The sequence below is a fragment of the Pyrus communis genome, chromosome 3, assembly GCF_041283825.1.
Source record: "Pyrus communis isolate YQ-2024b chromosome 3, ASM4128382v1, whole genome shotgun sequence".
Taxonomy (NCBI): Eukaryota; Viridiplantae; Streptophyta; class Magnoliopsida; order Rosales; family Rosaceae; genus Pyrus; species Pyrus communis.
The window spans coordinates 30,376,953-30,404,622 of record NC_142567.1 but is presented as its reverse complement, the minus strand read 5'-3'; the positions used below and the strand labels follow the sequence as shown (position 1 = coordinate 30,404,622).

General features: G+C 37.1%; 1 protein-coding gene across 4 annotated transcripts; it reads left to right on the top strand.

Annotated features, from left to right (window-relative positions):
* Window positions 1-27,598, top strand: LOC137716412 (TATA-binding protein-associated factor BTAF1). Of its 4 annotated transcripts, XM_068455862.2 has the most exons (30): window positions 1-157; window positions 315-615; window positions 782-876; window positions 1,968-2,182; window positions 2,285-2,339; window positions 3,081-3,162; window positions 5,489-5,808; window positions 6,532-6,640; window positions 6,842-7,487; window positions 7,673-7,805; window positions 7,916-7,984; window positions 12,412-12,623; window positions 13,342-13,573; window positions 14,389-14,562; window positions 15,163-15,585; window positions 15,675-16,118; window positions 16,355-16,474; window positions 16,557-17,036; window positions 22,073-22,611; window positions 23,007-23,496; window positions 23,579-23,647; window positions 24,313-24,417; window positions 24,771-24,998; window positions 25,087-25,350; window positions 25,463-25,512; window positions 25,916-26,025; window positions 26,107-26,189; window positions 26,483-26,695; window positions 26,909-27,119; window positions 27,201-27,598. In XM_068455862.2, exons 2-29 carry the CDS (start codon window positions 567-569, stop codon window positions 27,077-27,079), a joined length of 6,180 nt encoding a protein of 2,059 aa, XP_068311963.2. In that variant the 5' UTR covers window positions 1-157; window positions 315-566; the 3' UTR covers window positions 27,080-27,119; window positions 27,201-27,598. The 4 variants fall into 4 exon arrangements, 3 of the variants coding, with proteins under 3 accessions (XP_068311963.2, XP_068311961.2, XP_088548025.1); XR_015961164.1 differs by lacking the exon at window positions 27,201-27,598 and having other exon boundaries at window positions 23,579-23,643; window positions 26,909-27,199; XM_068455860.2 differs by lacking the exon at window positions 27,201-27,598 and having other exon boundaries at window positions 26,909-27,199.
* Window positions 27,599-27,670: the final 72 nt, after the last annotated feature.

Sequence of the window (27,670 nt, the reverse complement as noted above, 5' to 3'; positions counted from 1 at the left end):
GATCCGTGTCGTGTCTACTAAGCCAACGGAAAAATAAAGGAATTAAAAAAATTAAAACCATTAGCAGTCGCCGTAAACGCGGTTGGGGAAGAAACCAAGGCCACCGTGGAAGAAGGAAGGAGAGACACTAGGCTGCCTTTATCTTGCACTTGTTCAGGTAAGTCGTCTCGCCGGTGCCATCGCCTCCTCTGGTGGTGATTGCTTATTGCTGTCTCGATCTAATGCTTTCGCACTTGCTTTGCCCTCTTCCTCTTGGTTTGTTTAATTAATTTTCAAAATTATCTGAAATCTTCAAAAATTGTGCGGATTTGCAGACATCTGACGCATTTGGTGTCTGGCCTGAAACACGGTCGTCAGGAACGCATTTGGTGTCTGGACCGAAACACGTTTTCCTCTGTAATGGAAAAAAAAACTGTGAAGATTGTATATCTTGGTTCCATTGACCGCACTTGTTGAAAAACGACGGCAACGAAGAAGAAGAAGAGAGTGTACAGCGTTACTACTATTATTTATTACTAGTACTTAGATTGTTGGCACCGAGGAAAGAAGAGTTGGAATGATCTATTATGGCCCAGCAGTCCTCTCGTCTCCATCGCCTCCTCACTCTCTTGGACAGTATCCTTCAACCTTTTCCTTTGCTTATATTTTAAGCTGTATTAAATTAAATTGTGGTTGAATGCATGTTGTTTAGTTTGGTTACGGATCACCCCCTTTCCTCAATCTCCCAATATTTTGGTTTCAAAGTTTCAAACTGACTTTGTCTTTAACCCAATCCTGATAGCTGGTTCAACCCAAGCGACCAGATTTACAGCTGCTCGGCAGATAGGGGACATTGCCAAAGCGCATCCTCAGGACTTGAGCACTCTGTTGAAAAAGGTATTACTGACTTCCACGGTGTTTTTCGTGCAGTTACACCATGCACACTATATCATCTGCATCTTTGCTGCCTTGAAAATGTAACTAAACAAATGAGGAAGTTGAGTTTTATTTGAAAATCAACATTACAACTACTTCATTTCTCTGGTGACTAAGCTTAAACATGTTCGCCATTTTTTGTTTTTAGAGAGCTAGGTAGAGCTTCACTTTTTTCCGTTTTCATTCAGGGATAGGGAGAAACCGGTTATGGTCTGATATATGGTAATGAAAGGATCGAAATCCAAGAAAGAATACGAGGGCTGCTAAGAGCTAACATCCACTAATATAAATTTCTAAGTAAAAGTATTTTTAACCCTATATATTAATTTAAATACCTCCAAATGTCTGGTTGTGCCTTTCACGCAAAATTTGCTATTTTTCTGATTGTGGAATCAGCCCTTCCAACAAACCAGCAAATGTACAACTCTATTGAGCACACGACACAATGGATACCAAATAGATGTACAACTTTAGCGCACAACACCAATAAACCAGGAAATTTACAACTTTGGTGTCTTACAAGAAAATTTATCTTCCCACTTTCTTTATACATTCACCACCAAGTAAAGTTAAGTTATTTTCAGTGTACTTAAACAAGAGCCTTATATTAAATATGAACTTCAACAGTAGCATCTCTATTGTCAGGAATCCGAAATAAAAAAGAAACATTTATTAAGGGACAGCTAACCCAAAGTCATGCCAAACTGTACACGAACTACTAAGAGAATGTGAAATACCACAAAACCTCAAAACCTGTCCCAGCCATTTTGAATAACACAACGCATCTGCATTTATTCCTTTCATCTGTTATTCAACTGTGAGTTAAAACTGACTGCCATGATTTTTGCGTTTCCTCTCAAAAGAAAGAAAAATATATGAAACCGATTTCTCATTAACTGTTGTATAACTTTCTCTTTGTTTTGGTTTTTGTTGATAGATGCTCTGGCCTATGGTTGGTTTGTTTGATGTAAAAAGTTTTATGTCATTTTGAATTTATTAATTTCTTTTTTGTGAAAAAATCTGTCTTTAACTTATGTAACTTGCGAGGTTAGGTTTCCCAATATCTTCGTAGCAAAAACTGGGATACAAGGGTTGCTGCCGCTCATGCTGTTGGGGCTATTGCTGAGAATGTGAAGCACACCTCTTTGATTGAACTCTTTACTTGTATTAAATCGAAGATGGCTGATGCTGGGATATCTGGTTCTATTGAAGATATGGTTGCCTTCCCTATTTTTGATTCTAACGTTGCTGGCACGTCATTTAGAAGGTGGGATTATTGTACACTTGTAATGCTCTTGTTTGGTTGGCTTTTGATTTGTGCCTGTAATGTAGGCATGGCTGTTTATCTAACTTTGAATTTTGTTAACAGCTTTGATCTCAAAAAGGTTTTGGAGTTTGGTGCTCTGTTTGCATCTGGGGGACAGGTAATGCAGTGTCTATTGTATGTTTGTTGACATAATTGCTCTTATGTGAAGAGGGAAGATGTCTAAATTTCACTTTTGATTATGTAATTTAAATAGGCAGTTTCTTTAAACTGTCCATGTCAATCTGCAATTCTATCATTTATGTGTGTGTTAATGTTTGTTCATGTTTACGACAAGATAATCGTGGGAAACATTAACAGACCAGTCTAGCCATTTTTAACTATTTATTTATGTATCTGTGCCACATTTTAGACGCAAGATATATTAAAACAAAATAAAGAGATCAGAGATGGAGTTATGGTTCTTCGCTCCCTATTTTATTTTATGTTTGTTTAATCTATTTTAATGATTATTCATATCTAAATTTCTCCCTTTCAAAAAAAAAAAAAAAAAAAAAATCTAAATTTCTAAAAGGAGGAATTATGTTGCTCATTGATTGTGCTAGGTGATATATGGTTTCATAAAATGAAAGGATAAGTGGTCTGATTAAGTGATATATTAAAAGGGCTGACACAGTTTAATAATTCGTGAATGGATCACTTTTCTGATTTTAAATAACATCTGGGCTTCTTATAAAAGATATAGAGAATTGTGGATACTGCCTTTTGAATTGCAGATGCTTGTTTGTGCAAGAGGATGGCCTAATTTGGTTTATTTATTTATTTTTTTCTGATTGAAAAAAATATGCTTTGTCGGAGTCTTCATTTCTTCTTTATAATGGATGTTTCATTTTTGGAACAGGAGTATGATGTTGCAAATGATCATATGAAGAGCCCAAGCGAGAAACTGGCTCGTCAGAAACAAACACTTCGACGTCGTTTAGGTTAGTAATAGTTTAGTTTTTTTGCACTGATAATATACTGGGGCCAAAAAGTAAAAAAGATAAATCCCCTTTAGGTTGTTGTCTTTGTAGCGTGGACAGTGTATTGTTGGGGAGAGTGTAATGGTTAATTTTTAAAGTTCAATCTACTAATACTGATAAGATGATTGGCTCTTTGAACCATTATGTTTTCTAGTGATTGGATGGGAAAAGACAATCACTAGACACTGTCCACTTGAGAATAAGTTTAGCTATCATTGGATTGGAGACATGTATCTGAACTGCATATCTGATGATTCATATTCCTTATTGCTGAGTTTGGCCTTGATGTGGCCTTTTGTTGGCTGCCACATGGCATAGTGGGGCCCACCTTTCTCTGTCTAGCAAACTCACACCACCACCCAAATGTCATTCACCCACCCACCCATTGGAACTATCACCAAAATCCCACCTGCAAGCCAATGACCATGTACTCCCCTCCCTACACACCAGATTATGATTTTTAATGTGGAATTTTTTTCCTTAATGTGTTTTCTTTTTTAGGTGGATTCATACAGCCTACCCCACATAGTGGGATAAGGCTTTGTTGGGTTTTCTTTTTAATCTTGGGCTAAAATCTGGAGTTTTATTCTTTTCTTTTTTCTCTTATATGTGATACGGGTATTAAAAAGAAGAAAAACAATAAAGAGGTCGGTCGAGGACTAACTCTGAAACACACAGAAAAAAAAACCACCCAGCACAAACAGCTGGGAAAAGACCTAAAACCATTATAGGACAGCCACCTTCCAGTCAAGCCGAAGCAGTGAAAATGAAATTCCCATGAACTCTGAGGAATCAAGTTCAAAGAACAGCCATAAACAGAGTCCTGTCCCAGAGCTCCATGAAACCAACTCAAGAAAATCCTCAAAGATCCTTCTGTTTATCTCCAATTCTCCATCGTATTGACCCAAATCACCGCATGAGCAAAGCTGATACATTGCAAGCCTACTCTTTCTCACTCCAATCTAAACTATGCAGCTAGAATACAACAGCCGTCCAGTCCCTTTTTTTCCCTCTTCTGAAAGGAGACGAAATCTTAATGCCTAAACAATAAATTTCATGAGCAGACTAGATGTCCATAAAGTAAAACAAAACAGGAACGTGAGCATGATCACCCTAAACTCAACACCTCTATGAAACTCCATAAAATTAACAAATAGCAGCTTTTCAGTTAAGCCAGATATCTGAAAAAGAACAATCTCTAAACTCAGGAAATGGAAGCCCATAATGACGACCATTGCGGTCTTTATCCCATAACTCCTTATTCCTGCTGTCTGTGAGGACCTCAAGGATCAGCCTATTTCTTTCCATTGATGTTACCCAAAATCACTGATTCCACAAAACCTTGGCTTTCTTCTTCCCATTTCCAGGTAATTTATGCTTCTTTAATATAAAAGAACAATCTCTGGGTATAACCCAACTGACAAACCTTAGCTTTATTCTCTATATCGTACTGATACAGATGGATACAATGAAGCCAAAAGTCTTGATATGTTAGATCACTCACCGTTTTGCGAATCCATGCAGTGCTGTACCAAGGGGGTGTTGGGTTTTTCCAGCCCATGATGAGTTGTCCTAAGTCTATTAGGAATTATATACTTAGAAGATTGAGTGGTTTTCCCAATTGGAGTGGTTTTCTCAATTAGAGTGGTTTTCTCAATTGTACCCAATTTAAATTGTTTTCCCATTTGGAGTTAGTTTCTCAATTGGAGAAGGATTCATAACTAGATTCCAATTAGGATTAATAATCCTGGTTGAAGAAGACCTTTATTATGTCTATATAAAGGGGCTATTGCACTAGTTTTGAATTTGGGAGCAAAACAATATTTTGTATACCACTCAAGGGATTAGATTGAGAGAATATTGTAAGGGTAAAGTGTGTGCAAGAGAAAAGAAAAGAGAGAGTGTATTTCTTGTTCTTGTTCTTTCAGGTTTTTTCGTCAAGTCTATTCTAGAGACTTGGCAAGATTATTGTTTGTACTCATTATTGATATAGTGGAAGATTGTTGTTGCTGTCCCGTGGACTTAGGCACATATAGCCAAACCACGTTAATTCTCGGTGTTATTTGTCTTGGTTATTTTGTTTTAGACTTCCCGTGTTTGTTCTGTTTTTCCCATTCTTAAACGCGATATTCTCAACAGGGGGGAAGACCATTGTTAAATACCAGAATATGTAGTTAGTGGTGTTTTATTTTATCGGTAATGTAGTCATTGTGAACATTAATTATGGTGTGCTAACATGCAATTCAATCTCTTGGGTCTAATAGAAATCTCACTGTTTATTATACAGGTTTGGATATATGTGAGCAGTTCATGGATGTGAATGATATGATAAAAGATGAAGACTTTATTTTACACAACTCGCATGGGAACGGGACTAATCCAAGAGTTTATACATCACATAGTATTCAGCAATTAGTTGCAAATATGGTTCCTAGTGTCTTATCAAAAAGGCCAAGTCCCAGGGAATTGAATCTTTTAAAACGAAAAGCAAAAATCACTTCGAAAGACCAGTCAAAAGCTTGGTCTGAAAATGGGGATATGGAGGTGTCATGTGCTCAAAATATACCACCAAAGGGGGCATGTCCTGACTCATTCGGGACTAATAAGGTACTAGGTTGCCTACTGATTATTATTATTTATTTTTTTGGTGCTAGGTGATGTGAATGTTGTATGCCATTTCATACAAACACTTCTTAATTGGTTGTAATAAAATATGAAGTGTTGAATAATATATATTTTGAAGGAGTGTCATTAAAAAAGTTTGTGGAGTAAACTTCAAGTGTAGGCAATTAAGGGACACGCTGTATTTGTTGGATAAATTTTGCATGCAGTTTTCATGATAAGGTTGCTTGAATTATCATTTAAGTTTTTTATTTATAATTAGGCCTTGTTAAGGGGAGATAAGGATCATGAAGGGGATGATTATAGGGGCGAAGAAACAAGGAAATATAATTAGTTATTTATGTATTATCGTAGTTCATCAATGATTTAAATGACATTTGTATAGGAATAATTTGGTCATGAACTTATGATAGCTCAAAAGTTTTCAACTTGAAGGTTTACTCTTCTACTAGCTAGGATATTGATGCACTGGTTTGTTTGGGATTTGATACTAGGTTTCACTAGATTTTACAGGCTGATCTCTACACGCTATTGAATTATTCATTTTCGCATTTGCTATTGTTTTAAGAGGTTTAACATCTTATGATATTCAGGTGTAAATTTCCTAACCATTGTTCTGTTGCAGAATTAATTTGGTTTCTTCCTTCTCACTAGTTTCGTACTTTGTGGGGAATAAGTTTCTGCATTTAATGTTTATTAGCTATGCAGGAATTTTTGGACCTGGATAATCACGAAGAAAAAGTTGAACATGATGGAGAAGGGCGGTGGCCTTTTCATAGCTTCGTTGAGGAACTAATCTTAGATATGTTTGATCCAGGTTGGCTTCTATTATTTTTATTTCTAGCAAGGCTTAGGCTGCCTTCTCAATGTAGCCTTTAAGTGGCTGTCCTGTTTTTCTTTATCTATCTGTGTATATATGTATCTATATATATATATATATATTGATAATATGCTTTTATAATTGCTTTTAAGTGATATTTAGTCTTACAATATTGTTTTTAATTTTTTGTTTTCCAAGTTTGGGAGGTACGCCATGGTAGCGTGATGGCTTTGAGAGAAATTTTAACCCATCAAGGTGTTTCTGCTGGAGTATTTATGCCTGACTTGAGCCTGGAGGGTGCAATGTTTGTGGAATTAGAAAATAAATGGACGTCATCTACAATGAAGAGAGACAGAGAGATTGATTTGAATATGCAAGTTCGTATTGATGAATCTGAACCAGAGCTGAAAAAACCAAAGTTTGAAGATGTTACATCTCCATTTATGGATACTATGGTTTCTGCCAGCAAGAGTGGGGATTTTGATATCAGTATGCAGGGAGAACCATTTATGGATACTATGGTCTCTGCCAGCAAGAGTGGGGATTTTGATGTCAGTATACAGGGAGAAGACAGTGGTTGTAAGTCGCCTTCTGGACAGGTTAATGGTCAACTTCATGTTAGCTCTGTTAAGGTGGAGCCATGTGAGCAACCAGCTCAGGCAACTGAGTTAAAGGCCCAGTCTGACAATAAGGGATCCTTTCAGAAAATGGATGTGCTGAAAAGGCTCTCTGAAAATAGTGATATGATGAACTTGGTTAAACTGGCTAGGCATTCATGGCTTAAAAATTGTGAATTTCTTCAAGATTGTGCAATTCGTTTCTTGTGTGTCTTGTCACTAGACCGGTATGACTTTTTTTGTCTTTCTTTTTAGTCAAGTCTGCCTTTTATCCAAAAGAATTAAAAAAACAAAAAAGTAGGCATGCTAATTTATTAATTTGCTTAGTACTAAATTATGTGGATGTTAGTATGAAACTCCACGCATCTCCATATGATAAAATAATTATTTTTTCTGTTTATTATGGGTACAGTTTTGGAGATTATGTCTCTGATCAGGTAGTTGCTCCAGTACGTGAAACCTGTGCTCAAGCATTGGGTGTTGTGTTCAAATACATGCATCCCACTTTAGTTCATGAAACACTGAACATCTTGCTGAAGATGCAGGTAAATGTCAGCTATGGCATTGCCATGCTTTTAGTGCTGTATATTGGTTCCACTTAGTTGTTATTACTGGTTTTGTGGTATTTATGCTTCTGATATTTTGATTTGTTCAGTGTAGACCAGAATGGGAAATTCGTCATGGAAGCCTATTGGGTATTAAGTATCTAGTTGCCGTGCGGCAGGTAAGTATTTGTTTCTGTTTGCAGTATTTTGAGATAATTTGCGATTTGCTTGAGTACCATGCATATTTTGGACATTACTAAAAGAAACAATGTGTTGTTTGATGTGTCATGTGTTATCTTTTTTTACTATTTTCCATAATATAGAGCTCAAAGTTTTATGATGCGGAAAATAGTTTTTGTGGTGGTTCTTTGTACTTCAGGTATTTAGAAGTTGAGGTATTAAGTAATATTTGAATGTTTGAACATTTCTTTTCGATCTGTAAATGAATACAAAAACAGGATCTATATCGAATCCATAGATTCTTTTTCTTGATGGATTTTTTGCATCTTTTAAATTTCCTTAAAAAAATGACATGCAAATAAATAAAGGGTTTCTCACATGTAAGCCCTTGATAACATTATGCTCACACTTCAAACTCAAACTTTAGAAAACAGCCTGCTGATTTTGCGATGAGAGAAGGGCACCAAGGGAAGATCACAAGTAATAATCAATTAGAACATGGTAAGTGGATAGCCAAGGGGTTTTTGACCCCTCCAATTTAGCCCTTTTTAAGTGTTTGTTTATAACACTTATTGTTGTCATGGTGTTTGTTCTAATTTACTGATAATGAGCCATAGGTTTATTTTTATGTATTTTAGTGTGAGGTATGCACAGAGCAACTGGTATAATTTCCATTACTCTTAAAGGAAAGATGGGTTGCAGTGTCTATTGGTGGCTGCTCCCCCGGTTTGCGTCGTTATTATCCCTAACTTTACCACCTAAGTCCATTATTTGGTCGGGTCAGGCTTTATGGACCCATCTATCTGAAATTTTATCTCAAAAGTTCTCAGTGTATATTAGGAAGACCTCATTCTTAATATACCCCAGTATGGACATTCACTTCTCTAATATGGGACAATTTTATTTAATACACCATTCCTTACATTCTCCACCTTGGATCAAATCACAATTCCTCATACAAGTCCTATTGAATTATCATAACCGTCCATCCCTAGGTATCATCATCCCAATTTGCTGGAAAATCTCACAGGCAACTCCATCTTGAGGATTGATTGGTCCCTAGGTATCATCATTCCATTAAGATTTTCTCAAGTCTACTCCACCTATTGGGTCATTGTTTAGCCATCTGACCATATGGCTGCGCCACCTCAAAGATAATAATGAGCCTAGTGTCCCAGCCTAAACTGTGGGATCTGGTTCCACTTGTTTGCGAACCACTTCTTTCGGCCCTTCCCAAGTTGCATCAATATTTCCCTTACTTCCCTGCTTAGGTCCAAGTTTGGGTTGCGTCACGGACCTACAGTCCATTGTCCTATCCAGATGTGAGTTTTTATCTCAAAACATCTTGGTGAAATTTGGGGAGGGCTCCACTTTTTTTTATTGAAGAGCTTCCACTTAATACACTGTAATATGGACATTCATTCAATGTGGGACAATTATATTTGATCCACAGTTTCTAACAGTATTCTATGGGTATGTTTAAGGAATTGTTTTTTTTATTTGGTAAGAAATAGAATATATGTATTAATAAACGTAGTAAGCAGAATATAAAAAATGGGGAGGGCTCCAAAAATTGAAGTCCTTGGGTGGTTAGTGGCTATTGGGAAGGTCAATACTTGTGATCAAATACAAAAGCGACGGTGGTGTTGTCTGTGTAAATCATCGGAGGAGAGCGTCAATCTTGTTTTTCTACTTTGTTCTTATTCCATACAGCAAAGCTGTGGTTGGAAGTTTAAGGAATTTAGAGCTAGCTGGCTTATTCCAAAGGGCTGCTTTGAGCTTCTAAGCACCATGTTGGAGGCTCTAGGATCTAGGTAGGGGGAAGAAAGCTAAAACTTTGTGGGGGCAGTTTGGTGTTGGTAGTTTGTTGGAACATTTGGTTGGCGCGTAATAGAAGACTCTTTGAGGACAATAAGGGAGTGGGAGTAGATGAACTATGGGATAGAGTTACATGTTGGGCGGCTCTTTGGGCTTAAGTGGCGAATGAGGACTATTCTCATTCTTCTATATCGATCATAGTTGCCAGATACGGGTACGATTTGAGTTTGTAGTTTGGTTCGGATACACGATTCGGTAGTAACATAAAGTATCATTCGCCAAAGAGTAGGCGTTCAGTTCGATTCGTTTTAAATTGGTTAAAGAATATAAATTAATTTGTATATAAAAATATTGATAATGATACATTTATAATTATATTTTATAATATTACTTATTATGACTCGGATACCAAAGACTTATCATTTTCCTTGGTTATTTCTTCACATAATCATGATTTATCTCTTTAATATTTTTTATTAAATATTCATTAAACAAATAATTAATTTATTTGTAGACGTTTCCTTTCCTTTCCCTTTGTTATTTCTTCTCAATTCTCAGTGTTGCATTCCAGTTCTCTGTCCCTCCCTCCTCTCTCTCCCCTTTCTTCTCTTTCCCCGACCTCTCCTTTTTCTCCTTCACCAACAAACACAAGGACGAATAGGAACCTGCCTAGTATGATACTCTTCTCGAAGAGGTGGGGAGGTGAGCAAGTCACCTCTGTTCTTCAGAAAGTCTCTCTGACAACAAGGACGACATCGGTGAATTTTACGGTGATCCGGGTGCGTTTTTTCAGTTCTTTGTTCAAGTTTTGTCTAATCTGGTTAGAGACACCGAATTCACAACTGAACCGTCAAAGATCGGAATAGACGTACCAATACGGAGTTCGAACTCTAAATGGCCGAATCTGGCAACTATGATATCGATGGATGTGTTAGCAGCTATAATTGAGTTTGGGTTCATTTTTTATTTTTGTAAATTAGTCCTTGAGAGGTTTCGGCTAGTATTTTAGATGGTGAATTTCTTATCTGTTTGATGTAACTACTCCTGTTGTTAATAAAAGTTCTGTTTCTTGTCAAAAATAAAAAATAAACAATGGGGAGGAGCACAATCAAATTTGACTAGCAGTCCACAAAAGTTGCAACCCACTAACACTGCATCTAAAGTTTCTCAAGGAACCTAAATTTTTGTTATAGAAAGGGCAGCGGATGGTGTGCAGTTCCAGGTGCTGTCACTAGATTGAGATCTGCAGGGTGGTGAGGACTTTGACTGCCTTGTATCGGGTGCAGAGAAGGGGGTGGTAGGCTTAGTAGGGCTCGAACCTATAATATAACCGTTATGAGCAGTACGTTTCAATCAATTAAACTATGAGCCCCTGCGGATCTCTACGTGCAATTTGCTTTGGGAAGAGCAGATGGAAGGAAATTCAATCTCAGTGAATTTTCATTTAGTGATCCTATCTTTCGCAGAATCGACCCCCCTGCACTATGAGCAATCTGTGCGAAAAACCACTTCTTTTTCCAGTTTCGCACCAACTTGGGTGAAATGGGGTGTAGACCTCTGTAATACTGTCATGAAGTCCAGTTTCATAATTGTCTAACATTGCTGAAACGCTGCTTATGGAAAACCTTCTACAACCATGTTTTTGTCCTTGTTTCATTAAAAACAATTTTTTTCTTAACCTCCTCCTTAATGGGCTTTTCAACCAGCTGCTTTCTGTTCACGAGTTGGACTCCCACCATACCTAAAAGTGTTGGCTTCAGTTTATCCTCATTGGAAAACAAGTTTGGATGAAGCTTCACCACGCCCATTGAGGTGATTGAGGAATTGTGGATGCTAAGAAGGAAGGATATGTCTTTAGAATCAAGTTTGATAAAATTTACAGCCATGTTGATTGGCCTTTTTACATCATGCGTTTGAAATGAATAGGGTTTGGTAGAAGATGATTAGTTGTTGCTTGAGTTTGATTAACTTCTCAGTGATTATTGGTAGGTTGAGTGCCTCAAGAGGATTGAGGGAGAGATATGATGTACCCGTTTCCTTTTATACTTTACTCGTGAAGCAAAATCTATCCTCATCACCTGACCGAGCCCTCCTGCTGAGATTTTCTTGAGCAGCTTCTTAGTGGATTTAACACAACGCGTAGGCTTATCTGTGAATAAGCGTCTCTCTTTTTGGTTTGGTTGTTTCTTCTTGCATTTTATGATTCTTGTCAATCACATTTTATAATTTCTATGATTCTTTTGAAGGAAAACTAATGAAAAGCGCTTGAAAACTTTGAGTTTTAACGATAAGGACAAAATAAAGGGTAAAGTGAATAGTACCAGGATTGACTTTTTAGTGTAAAAATGTGGTTTTTCGTTAAAGTGAACAGTACCGGGAACTTTTCGTTAAAGTTCCCTTCTTTTTGTGCTTAGTCTAGACTGGAAGGCGGCTTTTCTCTGATGGCTTCTATGCTTTTGTTTGTAATCGGTGTTTTCTATGTTTTTGCTTTCTAAGTCGTGTTTGTTTTCTGTTTTCTGGTTTGGTCTTTTGGACCAACCTCCTTGTTTTTTCTTTTGATCTTAATACAATCATTTCTTTATAAAAATGTTTCTTTTTATGACACCAGGAGATGCTTCATGATTTGCTTGACCGGGTCCTGTCTGCATGTAAAGCTGGCCTGGAGGACCCCGATGATGATGTTCGAGCAGTAGCTGCAGATGCTTTGATACCTACCTCAGCTGCTATTGTTGCTTTAAAGGGTGAAACTTTGCATTCTATAGTGATGTTGCTTTGGGATATATTACTTGATTTGGATGATTTAAGTCCATCCACTAGCAGGTACACTTGTTTGTTAATTATTTTGTAGTCAGTTTGTCTTTTTGTTTTCTATTAATATATGCATCATAGTTTTCTCAAGGTAATATGCCTCATGAGATAATTTATGACTTGCACACAAATAAGGAAAGTCTTGTGCGCACTCACTTCACTGAACAAAGAGGAGAGAAAGGATGGAGTTGGAGGAAGATTTGGAAAATTGGAGAGAAAAGGGAGAACAGAGGTTGTTATAAATATTTATAGGTGGTATTTGTGCATTGATTTCAGAAAGATGGTATTTTTGGAAAAACTTTGCAATCTGTGTTACATACGGCAATTTCCCTAAATGATATGGTGTGATATAAATTATGTGGTAAAAAAAAAGATTAGCCTTTTGACACACATCATCTTGATGTGGGGAATTTAGTTTGTCTTCTTTGGTTTGTATATGCATCTCGGGTTTCAGATGTCTTGTCCATATGTTTTATGCTTCTCAATTATTGTTATAAAGTTTGTGTTACACTTGCATGTTAATAGAAAAAAAAAAAAAAAAAAAACTTAATAAGCAGTTGTATTTTAATCTGCACTGTAAGTGATTAGAAAGATTCTTATTGGCACATTCTTATCCGCTTAAGAGGTATCACACGCTTGTAAATATAGTGAAAATCTGATATATAACTTATAACCAACTTTTGTCTAAATAGAATCTTAGTCCTTTCAATCGTGGATATTGTTTTTGCAGCGTAATGAATCTTTTGGCGGAAATCTATTCCCAGGAAGACATGATTCCTAAGATTTTTGAGGCATTGACATCAAAAGAGATTGATTTGAATGAATTGGGTAGCATTGATGATACGGGAGAAGGATTAATTTCGCAAGATAATCCTTTCATGTTATCAACGCTTGCACCGCGATTGTGGCCCTTTATGAGGCATAGTATCACATCAGTTCGTTATTCAGCTATCCGCACGTTGGTAAACTTCTCTTCTCTTGGCTCTGTTGTTTTGTTATCCAATTTTCAACCATTTTAAGAAATATATATATAAATTGTATATTAAAGTCTTTATTCATTTTGTCTTTTGTCACTACAAGCGTCTTGTTTCGTATAAAAACTTAAGATAAAGGATGAATTTAAGTTATATTTTGAGCAAGAAATAAAAAGGCCCAAAATAAAATATCTGTTAATGTATATTGACCGGCAACCAAGTTATGAAATCATGCCTATGATTCAATGCATAAATCAAGGCAGTTTCACCCTCGCCGCTTGCAAAGGCACCCCTATTGGCTTTGCGAGTGTTGTAACTATTTAAGAAACCAGATTTCCTGGTGTGCACACCACATTTTGACCTTTAATTATGTTCATTGGACAACAAGACAACCATTACAAATAATGAGAAGCTGATCGGATCTAGCAAGATGCTGCCAATCCCCATTGACCAGAATGTGACTTGCATTGACTTTTGGTCTGGTATCTGAGTGAACATGGCTAACAATAGCATTATTAGCAAAGCCAGATTATTCCTGTTGTCCCACCACAAGTGACGTGATTTTTCTATTACCATCTATCTAATGTTATATTTTCTTGTGTTTAAACATGTAATTATTTTATTGGTACTATTTTGTACGTGACATTTATAAAATGCTTACTTGTGGATCCAGGTTCTGATGTTCTTAAGTATGCATATAGACATGTTTGTTTGGGTGGGAGGGTGTATGCGTAATTATTTGTTTGCATGCCTGTAATATGTTGATGTACAGTTAATTCTCTACCATGCATTTTCATTTGCAGGAACGACTACTTGAAGCAGGATACAAAAGGAGTCTCTCTGAGTCTTCGAGTACTTCATTTTGGCCTTCTTTTATCTTGGGTGATACCCTTCGGATTGTTTTTCAGAATTTACTGCTTGAATCAAATGACGAAATTTTGAAACGTTCAGAGAGAGTTTGGGGGCTCCTTGTTCAGGTTCTTTACTTTGTGATAATGAATGGTTTTAATTGTACTTCTGTTTATTTCTTCTCGTTGAAGATGTATTTATCCTGCTTCTTGATTTTGTTCTCTTATGAAGTCTCCTTTCCTTTTACCTGGATATTGTTTTCCACATTTCTACATTTATATATGCAATTGACACGCCACATATTTCCATGTTTGCTCATCCGTTCATACTCGTTGGAAGGCAGCTAAGGAGTTTCTATCATAGTTTTCTATGTGGCTGCTGTAGATCTCTGTTAATTTCCTTTTTGTTTCTGGATTCTGGTCGGCTTCTTGATCACTGATTGTGAATTTTTGTTATGATAAATGTTTCTTTTTAAAAATATATATTTATACACACACACACACACACATATTGGTTGTTCTTAATTGTCCGAACTTGTAATGATTACCACCAGTGGTATCTATTGCTGTCTTTGCTTAATTTTCTTGATTTGATGCCTTTGCTCTTGCTTTCTGTTTCTTGCTTTTGGTTACATTTTATTGATTCTTATTTGTAAAAATTTATGCTAGTTCTAACACTTCTCTTCCCCCCCCCCCCCCCCCAAAAAAAAAAAACCGGCTGTTAACCAGTGTCCATTAGGTGACTTGGAAATTGCTGCAAGGTCATATATGTCCTCTTGGATAGGGCTTGCAACTACACCGTATGGATCAGCATTAGATTCTACAAAAATGTTTTGGCCTGTTGCTCTCCCACGAAAGAGTCATTTTAAAGCAGCAGCTAAAATGAGAGCTGTGAATCTTGTAAATGAGTCTTGTAGAAACATCGGGTTGGAATCTTCGAAGGGATCCATTCCAGAAAAAGGTGGAGATGCTTCAACCAATAATGTTCAGATAGTTGTTGGTGCGGATGTTGAAATGTCAGTTACGCATACCAGAGTGGTTACTGCAGCAGCATTGGGAGTTTTTGCTTCTAGATTGCACGAAACTTCAATGCAGTATGTAATTGATCCACTGACTAAAGCATTTACCTCTTTATCTGGTGTCCAGCGGCAGGTACCATTTGATTTCAAATGCAAGTTTCCACCATCATCCCCTTCCTCTTTTAGTATTGGTATATTTAATCATTACTCATATGCAATCAGGTGGCATCTATGGTTCTTCTTTCTTGGTTCAAAGAGATTAAAAGTGCAGATGTGTTTGAAAATGCTGGAGTTATGCCAGGTTTTCTGAACCATCTCAAACATTTGATGTTGGATTTCTTGGCATGCTCTGAACCTGCTTTCCCTACAAACGATCCATGTCTTCCTTATGCCGAGCTTTCAAGAACGTATTGTAAGATGCGTTGTGAGGCTAGTCAGTTGTTAAATGCTATTCAATCATCGGGTATGTTTCAGAGTTTGTTGTCTACTACCAAAATTGACTTGGAAAGGTTGAACGTGGACAATGCAATTAATTTTGCATCGAAACTTCCAATGTTGTGTAACAATGTTGAGGGAAATGATTCTTTGGGAAGGCACATTGTTGACGATATAGAGTCAGCAAAACAACGACTTCTGACAACTTGTGGATATTTAAAATGTGTTCAGGTAATTGTGGGACATAATTGCATATTTTTGAACTGCTTCTTTAAGTGATAGGCTGAAGGATACTTCTTGTTTCTTTTTATTTTATTTATTTTTTATTTATTTATTTTTTTTATGGAATTCTTGGAACAGTGTCCGACATTTTTCATTTTTATTGAGGGTTTTGTTATTCCCCATTTCTATAATTATATTTGAGTGGTTACCTTTTGCTCACTATTACATTCTGCAACAATCTGCAGAGCAATCTGCATGTTACTGTCTCGTCTCTTGTTGCTGCTTCTATTGTTTGGATGTCAGAGCTTCCTGAACGACTAAATCCAATTATTTTGCCTTTGATGGCTTCTATCAAAAGAGAACAGGTAACCTCCTGTATATAATTGTTTTCTTAATTCTATGGTTGCTTAGTTATTTAATCTGATATGTCTTAAATCTCTTTGGAAGGAGGAAATACTACAAGAGAAGGCAGCTGAGGCACTTGCAGAGCTTATTTCTCATTGTATTTCACGTAGCCGAAGCCCAAATGATAAGTTAATTAAGAATATATGTAATTTAACATGCGTGGATCCTAGAGAAACACCTCAAGCTGCAGTCATCTGTTCCATAGATATTATTGATGACCAAGATCTCCTATCTTTTGGGACAAATACTGGTAAGCAGAAATCAAAGGTCATTCTGGCTGGTAACGAAGACCGCTCAAAGGTTGAAGGCTTTATTAGCAGACGAGGCTCTGAACTTGCCTTGAGGCATCTTTGTGTGAAGTTTGGTGCTTCATTATTTGATAAGCTTCCAAAACTATGGGATTGCCTCACTGAAGTGCTTAAGCCTAGTAGTATTGAGCCCCTTAATCCTGCAGATGAAAAGAAAATTACACAAACTCTAGAATCTGTGAAGGATCCCCAGATCTTGATCAATAATATCCAGGTTCTTATCATCCTTGATTTAGTTGGTTATTTAACTTCTATTAAATCTTGTGACTGCATTCAGTACAAATATTTTTGCGTATGATAGTGCATATGCATCATTAAATGTCAAATGGTGTTACAAATATGAAAATTCAGTCTATTAATTTAAAGCTCCATTATTACTTTAAAATGATGGGATTCAAGACCACTAATAAAGATAAGGGACCAGAGTGTTAGGATTTGGTTTGTCTTTCGTTAGGTGTCCTCTTTTGCTTAGGATTGTATTAGGAAAGCTAAAGGTGCACAGATTCTTTTCCTACAAGGATTAAGAAGGGATAAGTTTTCTTGTACAATTAGATTAGGAATCCTAAAAGCAGAAACAGAATAGGAATGCAAGTGTGCTTTCCTATCCCAAATAGATTAGGATACCTAATTAGATTATAGGAGTGTAAACCGCACCTTATACTTATAAATAGGGTGCGATAAGGGCTGAAAAGCTAGCAGAAAACAGAGACAGCCGAGAGAAGATAGGGGTTAGTTCTAGGGTTTGCAAACTACATTATTAATCAAAGAAGCCGTGGTTTCTCTACCCAGAGAATTCACAACTGGACGTAGACAAAAGCTGCATAATCAGGATAAATCTTGTATGTTTCTAGTTATCTCTATTTGTTAAGTTTAGTCTATTGTCGGATACATCAAAGAACAAGATCTGGAGGGGAGTCAAAATAACAACAAATATCAAGAGCTCGGTTCAAGATGCTATGCGATGGCAAGGATGACTTCATAGACTAGCAAGGGATGATGAAGAACGTACTAATACAGCAAGAGTTGGATGATGTACCCTTTGGTGAGAAGCCAAAGGCCATGACAAAACCGACATAGACCAAGATTCTCAAGAAGGCGAAACGATTCAGGTCCCACATGACAGAAACGATAACTGCTAAGAAAGCATGAGACAAGTTGGAGAAGTTGACAAAACCATGTCCAATAAACTATTTCTCAAGGATGAATTATTTGGGCTTCTGACTGGAAGAAGGATGTCGAAGAAACTGACAAAGATGATGATATGGCTATCATCTTGCTAAGGTCTCTACCCTCGTTTTTCAAGCACTTTCGAATAACTTTAATGTTTGGAGAGGAGTCCCTACAGGTTGAGTATGTAATTCAAGCTCTTCAGTGATATGCTAAACTAGATGATATAACTGAAAGCTTTCAAGGCCTTTATGCCAAAGGAAAGGAGAGGGGGCGGGCAAAGGCGAAGGAAGAAAAGAACGTCAACAAGGGTAGGTCGAAATCCAAGAAAAAAAAATAAAAGAAGGTTGCAAGAAGGGATGTCGAATTGCAAGCTGGATTTTTGTGAATTGTGTTCTCAAGAAGCAAAGAAAGGTATTGTTCGCAAGTACCAGTGTAAATAAGCAAGGAGCAACTCAACTATATTCACTTAGATGTTTGGGTCTTGTGCCAACTAAATCCTATGGTGGATCTAGGTATTTTGTTACTTTTATAGATGATTTTCCTAGAAAATTTTGGGTTTATTTATGAAAGAGAAATCTGAGGTTTTTGCAAAGTTCTCGGAATGGAAGACAGAAACCGAGAATCAAATTGGAAGAATGATCAAGTACATGAGAAGCGACAATCGAGGTGAGTATGCAAGCAAGGAGTTTGTTGACAATTGTAAGCAGAAAGGCATCACGAGGCTCTTCATAGTAAAGAAGAATCTCTAACAAAACGAAGTTGCTTAGGGAATGAATAGAACTTTGGTGGAAAGAGAGAAGCATGAGATTTCATGCAGGATTGTATGATAGTTTTTGGGCAGAGGCGGTTAATCATGCAAGTTACTTGATTAGGAGTGCAGAAACGATGCCTCTCAACAAAGTCAAGAGCATTGGAGAGAAGAAGAAGATGCTGAAGAAGAAGCAACAAGAATTCCATTCATCAGACCAGGGGAAGATGAAGCTCAGGTGGAGCCAATTGAGCAAGGGTTCGAATCTGATAATTTTGAGGAAGAAGAAGAGCATCAACATCATCACCAGGTAGGAATCAGGTAGAGCAAGAAACAAGGCATGTTGCAGACACTCTAATTTGCTCAAACATCCCAAGGGGTTCAAATTCCAACCTACATTTTACCTGCATTCTAGAGATGCATGGCACTTGCAAACCCATTCGAAACAAGAAGTGACCCAACAAGTTTGGGTTTGTTTGACCAAGACAAAGTTGATTATGCTTTTAACATCAATCAAGGAGATCCATCTACTTATCAAGAAACTGTAGCAAATGATGAATGAGATAATTGGATAAGTGCTATGACAGAAGAAATACTCTGTTTGAGAGTTGGTTCCGAAGCCCAATGATAGAAAGCTAGTTGGATGCAAGTGGATGTATAGGAAACAAGGATTACATGAACAAGATGCCATGAGATTCAAAGCAAGGTTCGTGACAAAGGGGTACTCACAGAAGGAAAGGGTGAACTATGATGAAGTCCTTTCACCCGTGGTCAATCATACTTTTATCAGATTGCTTTTACGAATGGCAGCACAACTTGGCAGAGAGATTGAGCAGATGGATGTGAAGACTGTGTTTCTCTATGAGGGTCTAGAGGAGACGATTTTCTTGGCTCAACCAGAAGGGTTTGTCGAGTATGGGAAAGAGAACCTAGTGTGTCGGGTTAGGAAGTCCTTGTATAGCCTGAAGCAGTCTGTAAGGCAGTGGTACAAGAGGTTTGACTCCCTTGTGCTGAAAATTAATTTTAGAGATGCTATATGACTGTTTTGTACTATCATGTATGTCAAGATGGGATGTTCATATAGCTGTTGCTATATGTGGATAACATGCTAATTGCTTGTCAAGACAAGTCTAGAATTCAAGACTTAAAGAATATGTTGAGCAAGGAGTTTGACTTGAATAATCTAGCCATTACTTTGTTGTCCAAAGGATAAAACGAGTGTAAGAGGTTAAACAATGTCATTTTAAAATTTATGAGGGTGTTACAGGGTTTGAAAATATTCATTAAAATTTAGTCGGCATCAACCTACAGACTGCTTTCAAAAAATGTTGTCTAGACACCATTGCTTTTAAAACAAGCATGATATTTTAGTTTTATCGAACACTTTTTTATGGCTTAACATTAAAGAGAGCAATTTTTTGTGGAAAAAAGTAATACCAAACATGGTCTAAGTTCCGAGAAACAAGTGATGGAGAAGGTGCCCTAGGCTAATGTCATGGACTGCCTAATATGTGCAATGGGATAATGTTGATGCCGACTATGTAGGGGACTTGGACAAGAGAAGGTTGGAAGGCACTACTGCAACCAATTGTAGCTTTGTGGACCACATAAGCGTAGTACATTGCTTTGGCCGAAGTTGGAAAGGAAGCAATTTGGCTTAGTGGTTTGGTGAGCCAAATGGGAATCACTCAGGATTACATGAAGCTTAAATGTGAGAATCAAAGTGCCATTCACTTGGCAAAGAATCTGGTTTTTTATGGAAGATCAAAGCACATGAAGTGAGGTATCACAGAATGCAGGATTGGGTGGAGTCCGAGGAGATTTGGGTTGAAAAGGTTCATACGGACAACAGGGGCATAGATTTTCATACCAAGATAGTGTCAGCCAAGGAATTCAATCATTGCTTGAACTTGATCAATCTAGTAGATTGATTAAGGTGGATCACCGCCTCACTTGAGGTTTAATGAGGCAAGAATAAGTTTGCCAAGGTGAAGGTTCTTGAAGTTTCCGAGCTGCTTCAAGAATGGTTGAATATACTCGAGTTTGGTTTGGGGCTTCTTCAGGGTTTAGGGTTTGTATACTTTGGGGTGCAACAGTCCAAACTTGGTTAGACTCACCAAGGTGGAGATTGTTAGGATTTGGTTTGTCTTTTGTTAGTTCTATTTTGTTTAGCATTGTATTAGGAAAACTAAAGGTGCACAGATTCTTGTCTTACAAGGATTAGTAAAGATAAATTTTCTTGTACAATTAGATTAGATCCTGATAGTAGAAACGGAATTGGAATGCAAGTGTGCATTCCTATTCCCAAATAAATTAGGAGACCTAATCTGATTATAGGAGTGTAAATGGCACCCTATTTATAAATAGGGTGCGGCACTGAAAAGCTAGCAGAAAACAAAGAGAGAGCAAGAGAAGAGAGGGATTAGTTCTAGGGTTTGCAAAAGTATTGTATACTCGATTATTAATCAATGAAGTTGTGGTTTCTGTACCCAAAGAAATCACAATAGTACGTAGGCAAAAGTTCTGCCGAACAAGTATAAATCTTGTGTGTTTCTAGTTATCCTCAATTGCTAAGTTGAGTCTATTGCCGGATACATCAAAGAACAAGATCCAAAGGGGAGTCGAAATATCAACATGGAGACCAATCAGGGTTGCAGAATTAAGGAAAAGTAATTACATGAACTGAGATGTCGTGGGTATGTGGAATGAAAACGGAAGCTCATGCAATTTGTTTTACCTTTTCCTTTTTAAAATTTTTGATACTGTCTAAAATATTAAGTGTGTATTGACCCAAAAAAAATAAAAATAAAGGAGTGAATTTGAAAATAATAAGATCAGAGAACTAGAAGAAAAGGGGAAGATAAATTTAAGAAGCACATCTATCTTTACTCAACATGGCAACTTGAAGCTGCTTCACTCAATTCTCAAATGGTTTTGTGCTTGTAGTAATTTCGTGGTTAATAGTGGCCATCCTTAATTTCTTGACTCCTTATTTTTCTTAAGGCCAAGGGTTAAAAAATAAAGACTAACCCAATCTTATTAGAAGTTCTTTTGTTCATGCTTTGTTTCTAACTATTTGGCTCACCTTGTTGCATTAGCTGCTAATGTCTATTTTATCCATAACAATCTAGATGTATTGATAAATGACATTTTCCTTCTCTTTGGGTTTTCTTTCTAGTTCTGAACTATCTACCTTTACTTGATTGTAAATTAGGACATAACATTTTTAGGAATTTGAGATTCTAACTTGAGTTATTGCATTACAAATGGTAAGCCATCAAAATTTGTGGACCTACAGACTTGAAACCTAAATTTTGTCTCAAATTTTGCAGGTAGTACGTTCTATTGCTCCAATGCTAAATGAGGATTTGAAACCAAAACTACTCACCCTTCTTCCATACATATTTAAGTGTGTTCGCCATTCCCATGTTGCTGTTAGATTGGCTTCCTCTAGATGCATCACCACAATGGCCAAGTCAATGGAAATGCATGTGATGGGAGCTGTAATTGAAAATGTCATACCCATGTTAGGGGATATGACATCTGTTGATGCCAGACAAGGTGCAGGCATGGTTATTAGTTTGCTTGTCCAAGGACTGGGTGTGGAGCTGGTTCCATATGCTCCTTTCTTAGTTGTCCCTCTTCTAAGGTGTATGAGTGATTGTGATCAGTCTGTCAGACAGAGTGTGACTCACAGCTTTGCTGCTCTTGTACCTCTTCTTCCACTCGCACGGGGCCTCCCTCCACCTGTTGGACTAACTGAAGGTTTCTCCAGGAGTGCAGAAGATGCAACATTTCTGGAGCAACTACTTGACAACTCCCATATTGATGATTACAAGCTTTGTACTGAACTGAAAGTGACACTGAGAAGGTAGCTAAAATACTTAATCTTGAATGAAGTCGTAGCTAAGCCTAAAACTTCTAAACTTGACTTGATATTTATCTTTGCAACAGCTAAGACTACAATTCTAAATGAACTGGGGACATTTTTAATTATGTTTGTGCCTAGTTTATTCGTGATGCATAGCTATATTCTAAACCCATGTTTATAATGTATACTGGTTAGAATTGCGGAAGAGGGGAAATATATCTTGATTGTTGTATATCTTACTGGTAGAGTCACTTAGAAGTTTGGTTGCCGAGGTTGACTGTTAGTTGGGTGGATATAGAAGCACTCTATTTTTTAGGGCTTACTATTATGTTTAAATTGGTTTGACTTTGTACCGCATCAACATTCTGGTTCCTAACAGATCCTTTTGGTTATAGGTATCAACAGGAAGGCATAAATTGGTTGGCCTTTTTAAAACGTTTCAAGCTTCATGGAATCTTATGTGATGATATGGGTCTTGGTAAGACACTTCAAGCATCTGCTATTGTGGCTTCTGATATAGTTGAGCATCAAACTTTGAATGATGGCAATCCTCCCTCATCTTTAATTATTTGCCCATCAACACTTGTTGGACATTGGGCCTTTGAGATAGAGAAGTACATTGATCTTTCCATAATATCTACACTCCAATATGTTGGTTCTGCGCAAGAGCGCATTTCTCTTCGAGAACATTTTGAAAAGCATAATGTGATAATAACATCATATGATGTGGTTCGCAAAGATGTTGATTATCTTGGGAAGCTTCTCTGGAACTATTGTATCTTAGATGAAGGACATGTGATCAAGAATGCAAAGTCGAAAATTACACTTTCAGTGAAGCAATTGAAAGCCCAGCATCGTTTGATATTAAGTGGAACACCAATCCAGGTTGGTCTTTCACTGATTCATGAAATTAGCTTAAAACTGATTTTCTATTTTCTTCTGAAAAGGAACCTACTGTTTGTTGTAGAATAACGTCATGGATTTGTGGTCCCTTTTTGATTTCCTAATGCCCGGCTTTCTTGGAACAGAGAGGCAGGTGTGTTTTCTCCTTCTTCTGTTATATATTATATTCTTTTGTTTGTTTTCTTTACTTGAATCTTTTTATGTGGCAGATAAAATTTTCTTATAGAAGTAAACATAAAAATAAACTCTGAAAACACATGGTGGCTTTCAGGCTAAACCCACATAAATATTTCTCTGATAGATACCCACATAAATCTTTACAGGAACAAATAGATTAATTTGGCCATTTTGCTTGGTAGTTTGGAAAAATATTAAACCCTGCTCTCTGGGAGCAGAGGCTCTGAGTATCCACTTTTGTAACTTTGGTCTACAAAGACTACTTATAAAGTGTTGGCTGATATGAGTTGAAGCAGAACTCTTGACTAAAGTTTGAACAAGAAATCTCGTATAAATAAAAGAGTTGATTCTATGGAATAAATGTAGATTGGAGGCAGTAGATTCATAGGATTCATATTTGACTTATTGTATTTGGTTTCATACTTGATCTAGATAGTTTGTATTGCTATGTATATCCTCCAAATTGGAGAATAACATAATCAAGAGAGAAACTACTCTGATTTCACACTTAAAGGTTGAAAATTTTAGATGCATGTACATTCTGTGTACGCATTTCCCTGGATGATTGTCAGTCTGATATGATAAATAAATAAATCTGTTGTTTCAATGTCATTTGGGCAGTTCCAAGCCACTTATGGAAAACCACTGGTGGCAGCCAGAGATCCTAAGTGCTCTGCCAAGGATGCTGAAGCAGGTGCACTTGCAATGGAAGCATTGCACAAGCAGGTAAATTTCCTTCCTTTTTATGATTCCATCCTCTTTATTGGTTTTTTTTTTTTTTTGTTTTTGCAAATTAAACTTCTTAAAAAAATTGTGCTACTTGATGTTTGACCCCTTGGTAGTTGACCTTGCAATCTCACTGGAAACTGATGTGAAAAATAATACTATGGTCAAACTTTTACAAGTGTATATGAAATTTTCCATGCATTCCAAGTTCTGGAATTTTAAAGAGTGCAAATTGTTCACTGAGATTCTTTTCTGGTGAAATTAGCTGGCTTAGTACTTACTGTTGGCAAAAGTGATAAGAGTTGTGCAGAAATTGTTGTACTTTTCTAACTAAAAAATATTCTGTCAAATAGGTCATGCCTTTCCTCCTCCGTCGAACAAAAGATGAAGTCTTGTCTGATCTTCCCGAGAAAATTATTCAGGACAGGTTCTGTGACCTGAGCCCTGTACAATTGAAATTGTATGAACAGTTTTCTGGGTCACATGTGAGACAAGAGATCTCAAGTATTGTAAAACAAAATGAGTCAGCAGATACAGGAGGGCGTAGTGAATCACCTAAAGCTTCATCCCATGTTTTTCAGGTAATTTTGTTATTTATTTTTGTATTTAATTCTCTTTTGCTTCAGTATGCTCCTATCATTGAATGGATGTTACTTGTTCTTGTTTCAGGCACTTCAGTACTTGCTTAAACTTTGCAGTCACCCATTGCTTGTTCTTGGAGAAAAGGTCCCTGATTCAATTGCATGCCTTTTGTCCGAGCTACTACCGGGAGGCTTTGATACAGTTTCAGAATTGCACAAACCATACCACTCTCCCAAACTAGTTGCTCTTCAGGAGATTCTTGAAGAGTGTGGAATAGGTGTTGATGCTTCTAGTTCTGAAGGTGCCATAAATGTGGGGCAGCACAGAGTCTTGATATTTGCTCAACATAAAGTATTGTTCGTTTATGTTTGACTTATTCAGTTAATTCTCTTTTAAACTACCTGTGCTTAGCTTACATTAGCTTACATTCATGGTTTATAATGTGCAATGCCTTCTCATGCAGGCATTTCTGGACTTAATAGAAAGAGACTTGTTTCTCACTCATATGAAGAGGTTGGGCTCCTGAACCTCTATCATGCATCTGTGTTAGTTGCTTTAGTCTCCTAATCTTATGAAAGACTGTTTTGGAGTGGAAAGTTATTCTAGTGTTGATTCTCTCATAATCTTGACCCACAATTCTGATAAGTAACAGTATTACATGAGTTTTAACTATTTCAGCTAGAAATCTGTTTTGTTGGACCTAGAAAAATTAATATGCCAGAAATCGGTGGGTTGAGTACATGTGACAAATAAATTATTAGATATGGTGGGTATAACTGTAAAAGAATCATTATCTAGTATAGTGAATTTGTGTAATTGCTTTCACAATGTTTGTCCTCTTGTATATTATAGTATAGTATAGTATAGTATAGTATAGTATAGTGATCTAATGGTCTTACGTGTTGCTTGAAAGCAGTGTAACCTACTTGCGGCTGGATGGGTCAGTTGAACCTGAAAAACGTTTTGATATTGTCAAAGCTTTCAATTCGGACCCTACAATCGATGTTCTGCTACTCACAACCCATGGTTGGCTTTTTATCCTTTGCTTGCGTACTAGATTCACAGTCAAGAGTGTTACTAAGTCTAAAATTGAATCACTTTCTGCAGTTGGTGGGCTGGGGTTGAACCTGACATCTGCAGACACACTCGTTTTCATGGAGCATGACTGGAACCCCATGCGGGACCATCAGGTGACTGTCTTTTGCTGTCTTTATCCTCTAAGGAGTCTAAATTTCATCTCTTGAAATTGGAATCATAGGCTATCTGTCACATTTTATGTCTAGTGTTCAGGAAAAGATCTCTCGGATGAACTTCAATAAAGCTCCCTAATTGCTCATCATCTTCTCTTGAAATTGGATAGACACCAGCTGCCATATTTCAAGTCTAGTTTTCAATAAAAGATCTCTGAGATGAAATTCAGTGAAGCTCCCTAATTGCTCAGCATTATTCATTCTTATTTACCTTTTTTTTTTTTCACTTGCAGGCAATGGACAGAGCACACAGATTAGGTCAGAAAAAAGTTGTCAATGTCCATCGCCTTATTATGCGTGGCACTCTCGAAGAGAAAGTTATGAGCTTGCAAAAGTTTAAGCTTTCAGTAGCTAATGCAGTCATTAATGCTGAAAATGCTAGTATGAAAACCATGAACACAGACCAACTGCTTGATCTATTTGCTACTGCAGAAACATCTAAAAAGGTATCGCTAGCTGGTCTATCTTCTGCATGTTCATGCCGATGTTGAACCTATATGATAACCATGTTATTGTTTTTCTTGTGGTTCTTTTGGATGCTGCACACATTTACAGAAGCTAATACGAGTTTCTACAAGTTCTAATTGAATTGTTATGTGTCTGCTGCAAGTTCTTAGTTGATGTCAATGACATGTTTCAACTATTTGTTTGTTTCCTAGGGAACTTCTATATTAAAGCATCCTGATGGAAAATTTGATGGAGATATGAAATTAATGGGCACTGGAAAGGGGTTGAAAGCAATTCTTGGTGGGCTGGAGGAGTTGTGGGATCAATCACAGTACACCGAAGAATACAATCTCAGTAACTTCTTGGCAAAGCTTGACGGTTGATGTGAAGCTGACGACTCTGTACAGTATATTTCTGCATCATGTAAGGACCCAAATTTTGACATTGTAGCTCAAGGCGTACTCCTGCCTTTTCATTAGTTCTCCCATATCGTTATAATTTCAGGACGTTGAGGGCAAGAGTTGAATGAGTGGTTCCAAAGCCTGTCATTACCGTGCCTTGCAAAGTCATGGAAAAGGCAAAGAACAAACAAGCATACCATTTCCATGGGATTTGCAAAGACATGAGCAAGTATATCTTGCAAAGGCATGCTAAAGGAAAGGCATGAACAAGCATGCAGTGACAATCAACCCTTTTTTTTTTTTTGAACAAAAAGCATATATGCCTTTAAAATGTGTAAACAAGGCATGGTTGAAGGCAACGTAAGGCACCACTTATGTCACAAGGGTGACTAGTCTAAAGCTGCCCAAAAATGATTTCTAGGTTTAGAAATTCTCTGCTGTGGTATTGGGATACACTTAATTCGCCACATTGTTTAAGTTAAAATTTTAAATTTTAAATGATTTCTGACCGCATTAAATACGATGAACGAACACGATTACAAAATCTCTAATAAAAGAATTCGGCAAGAGCCC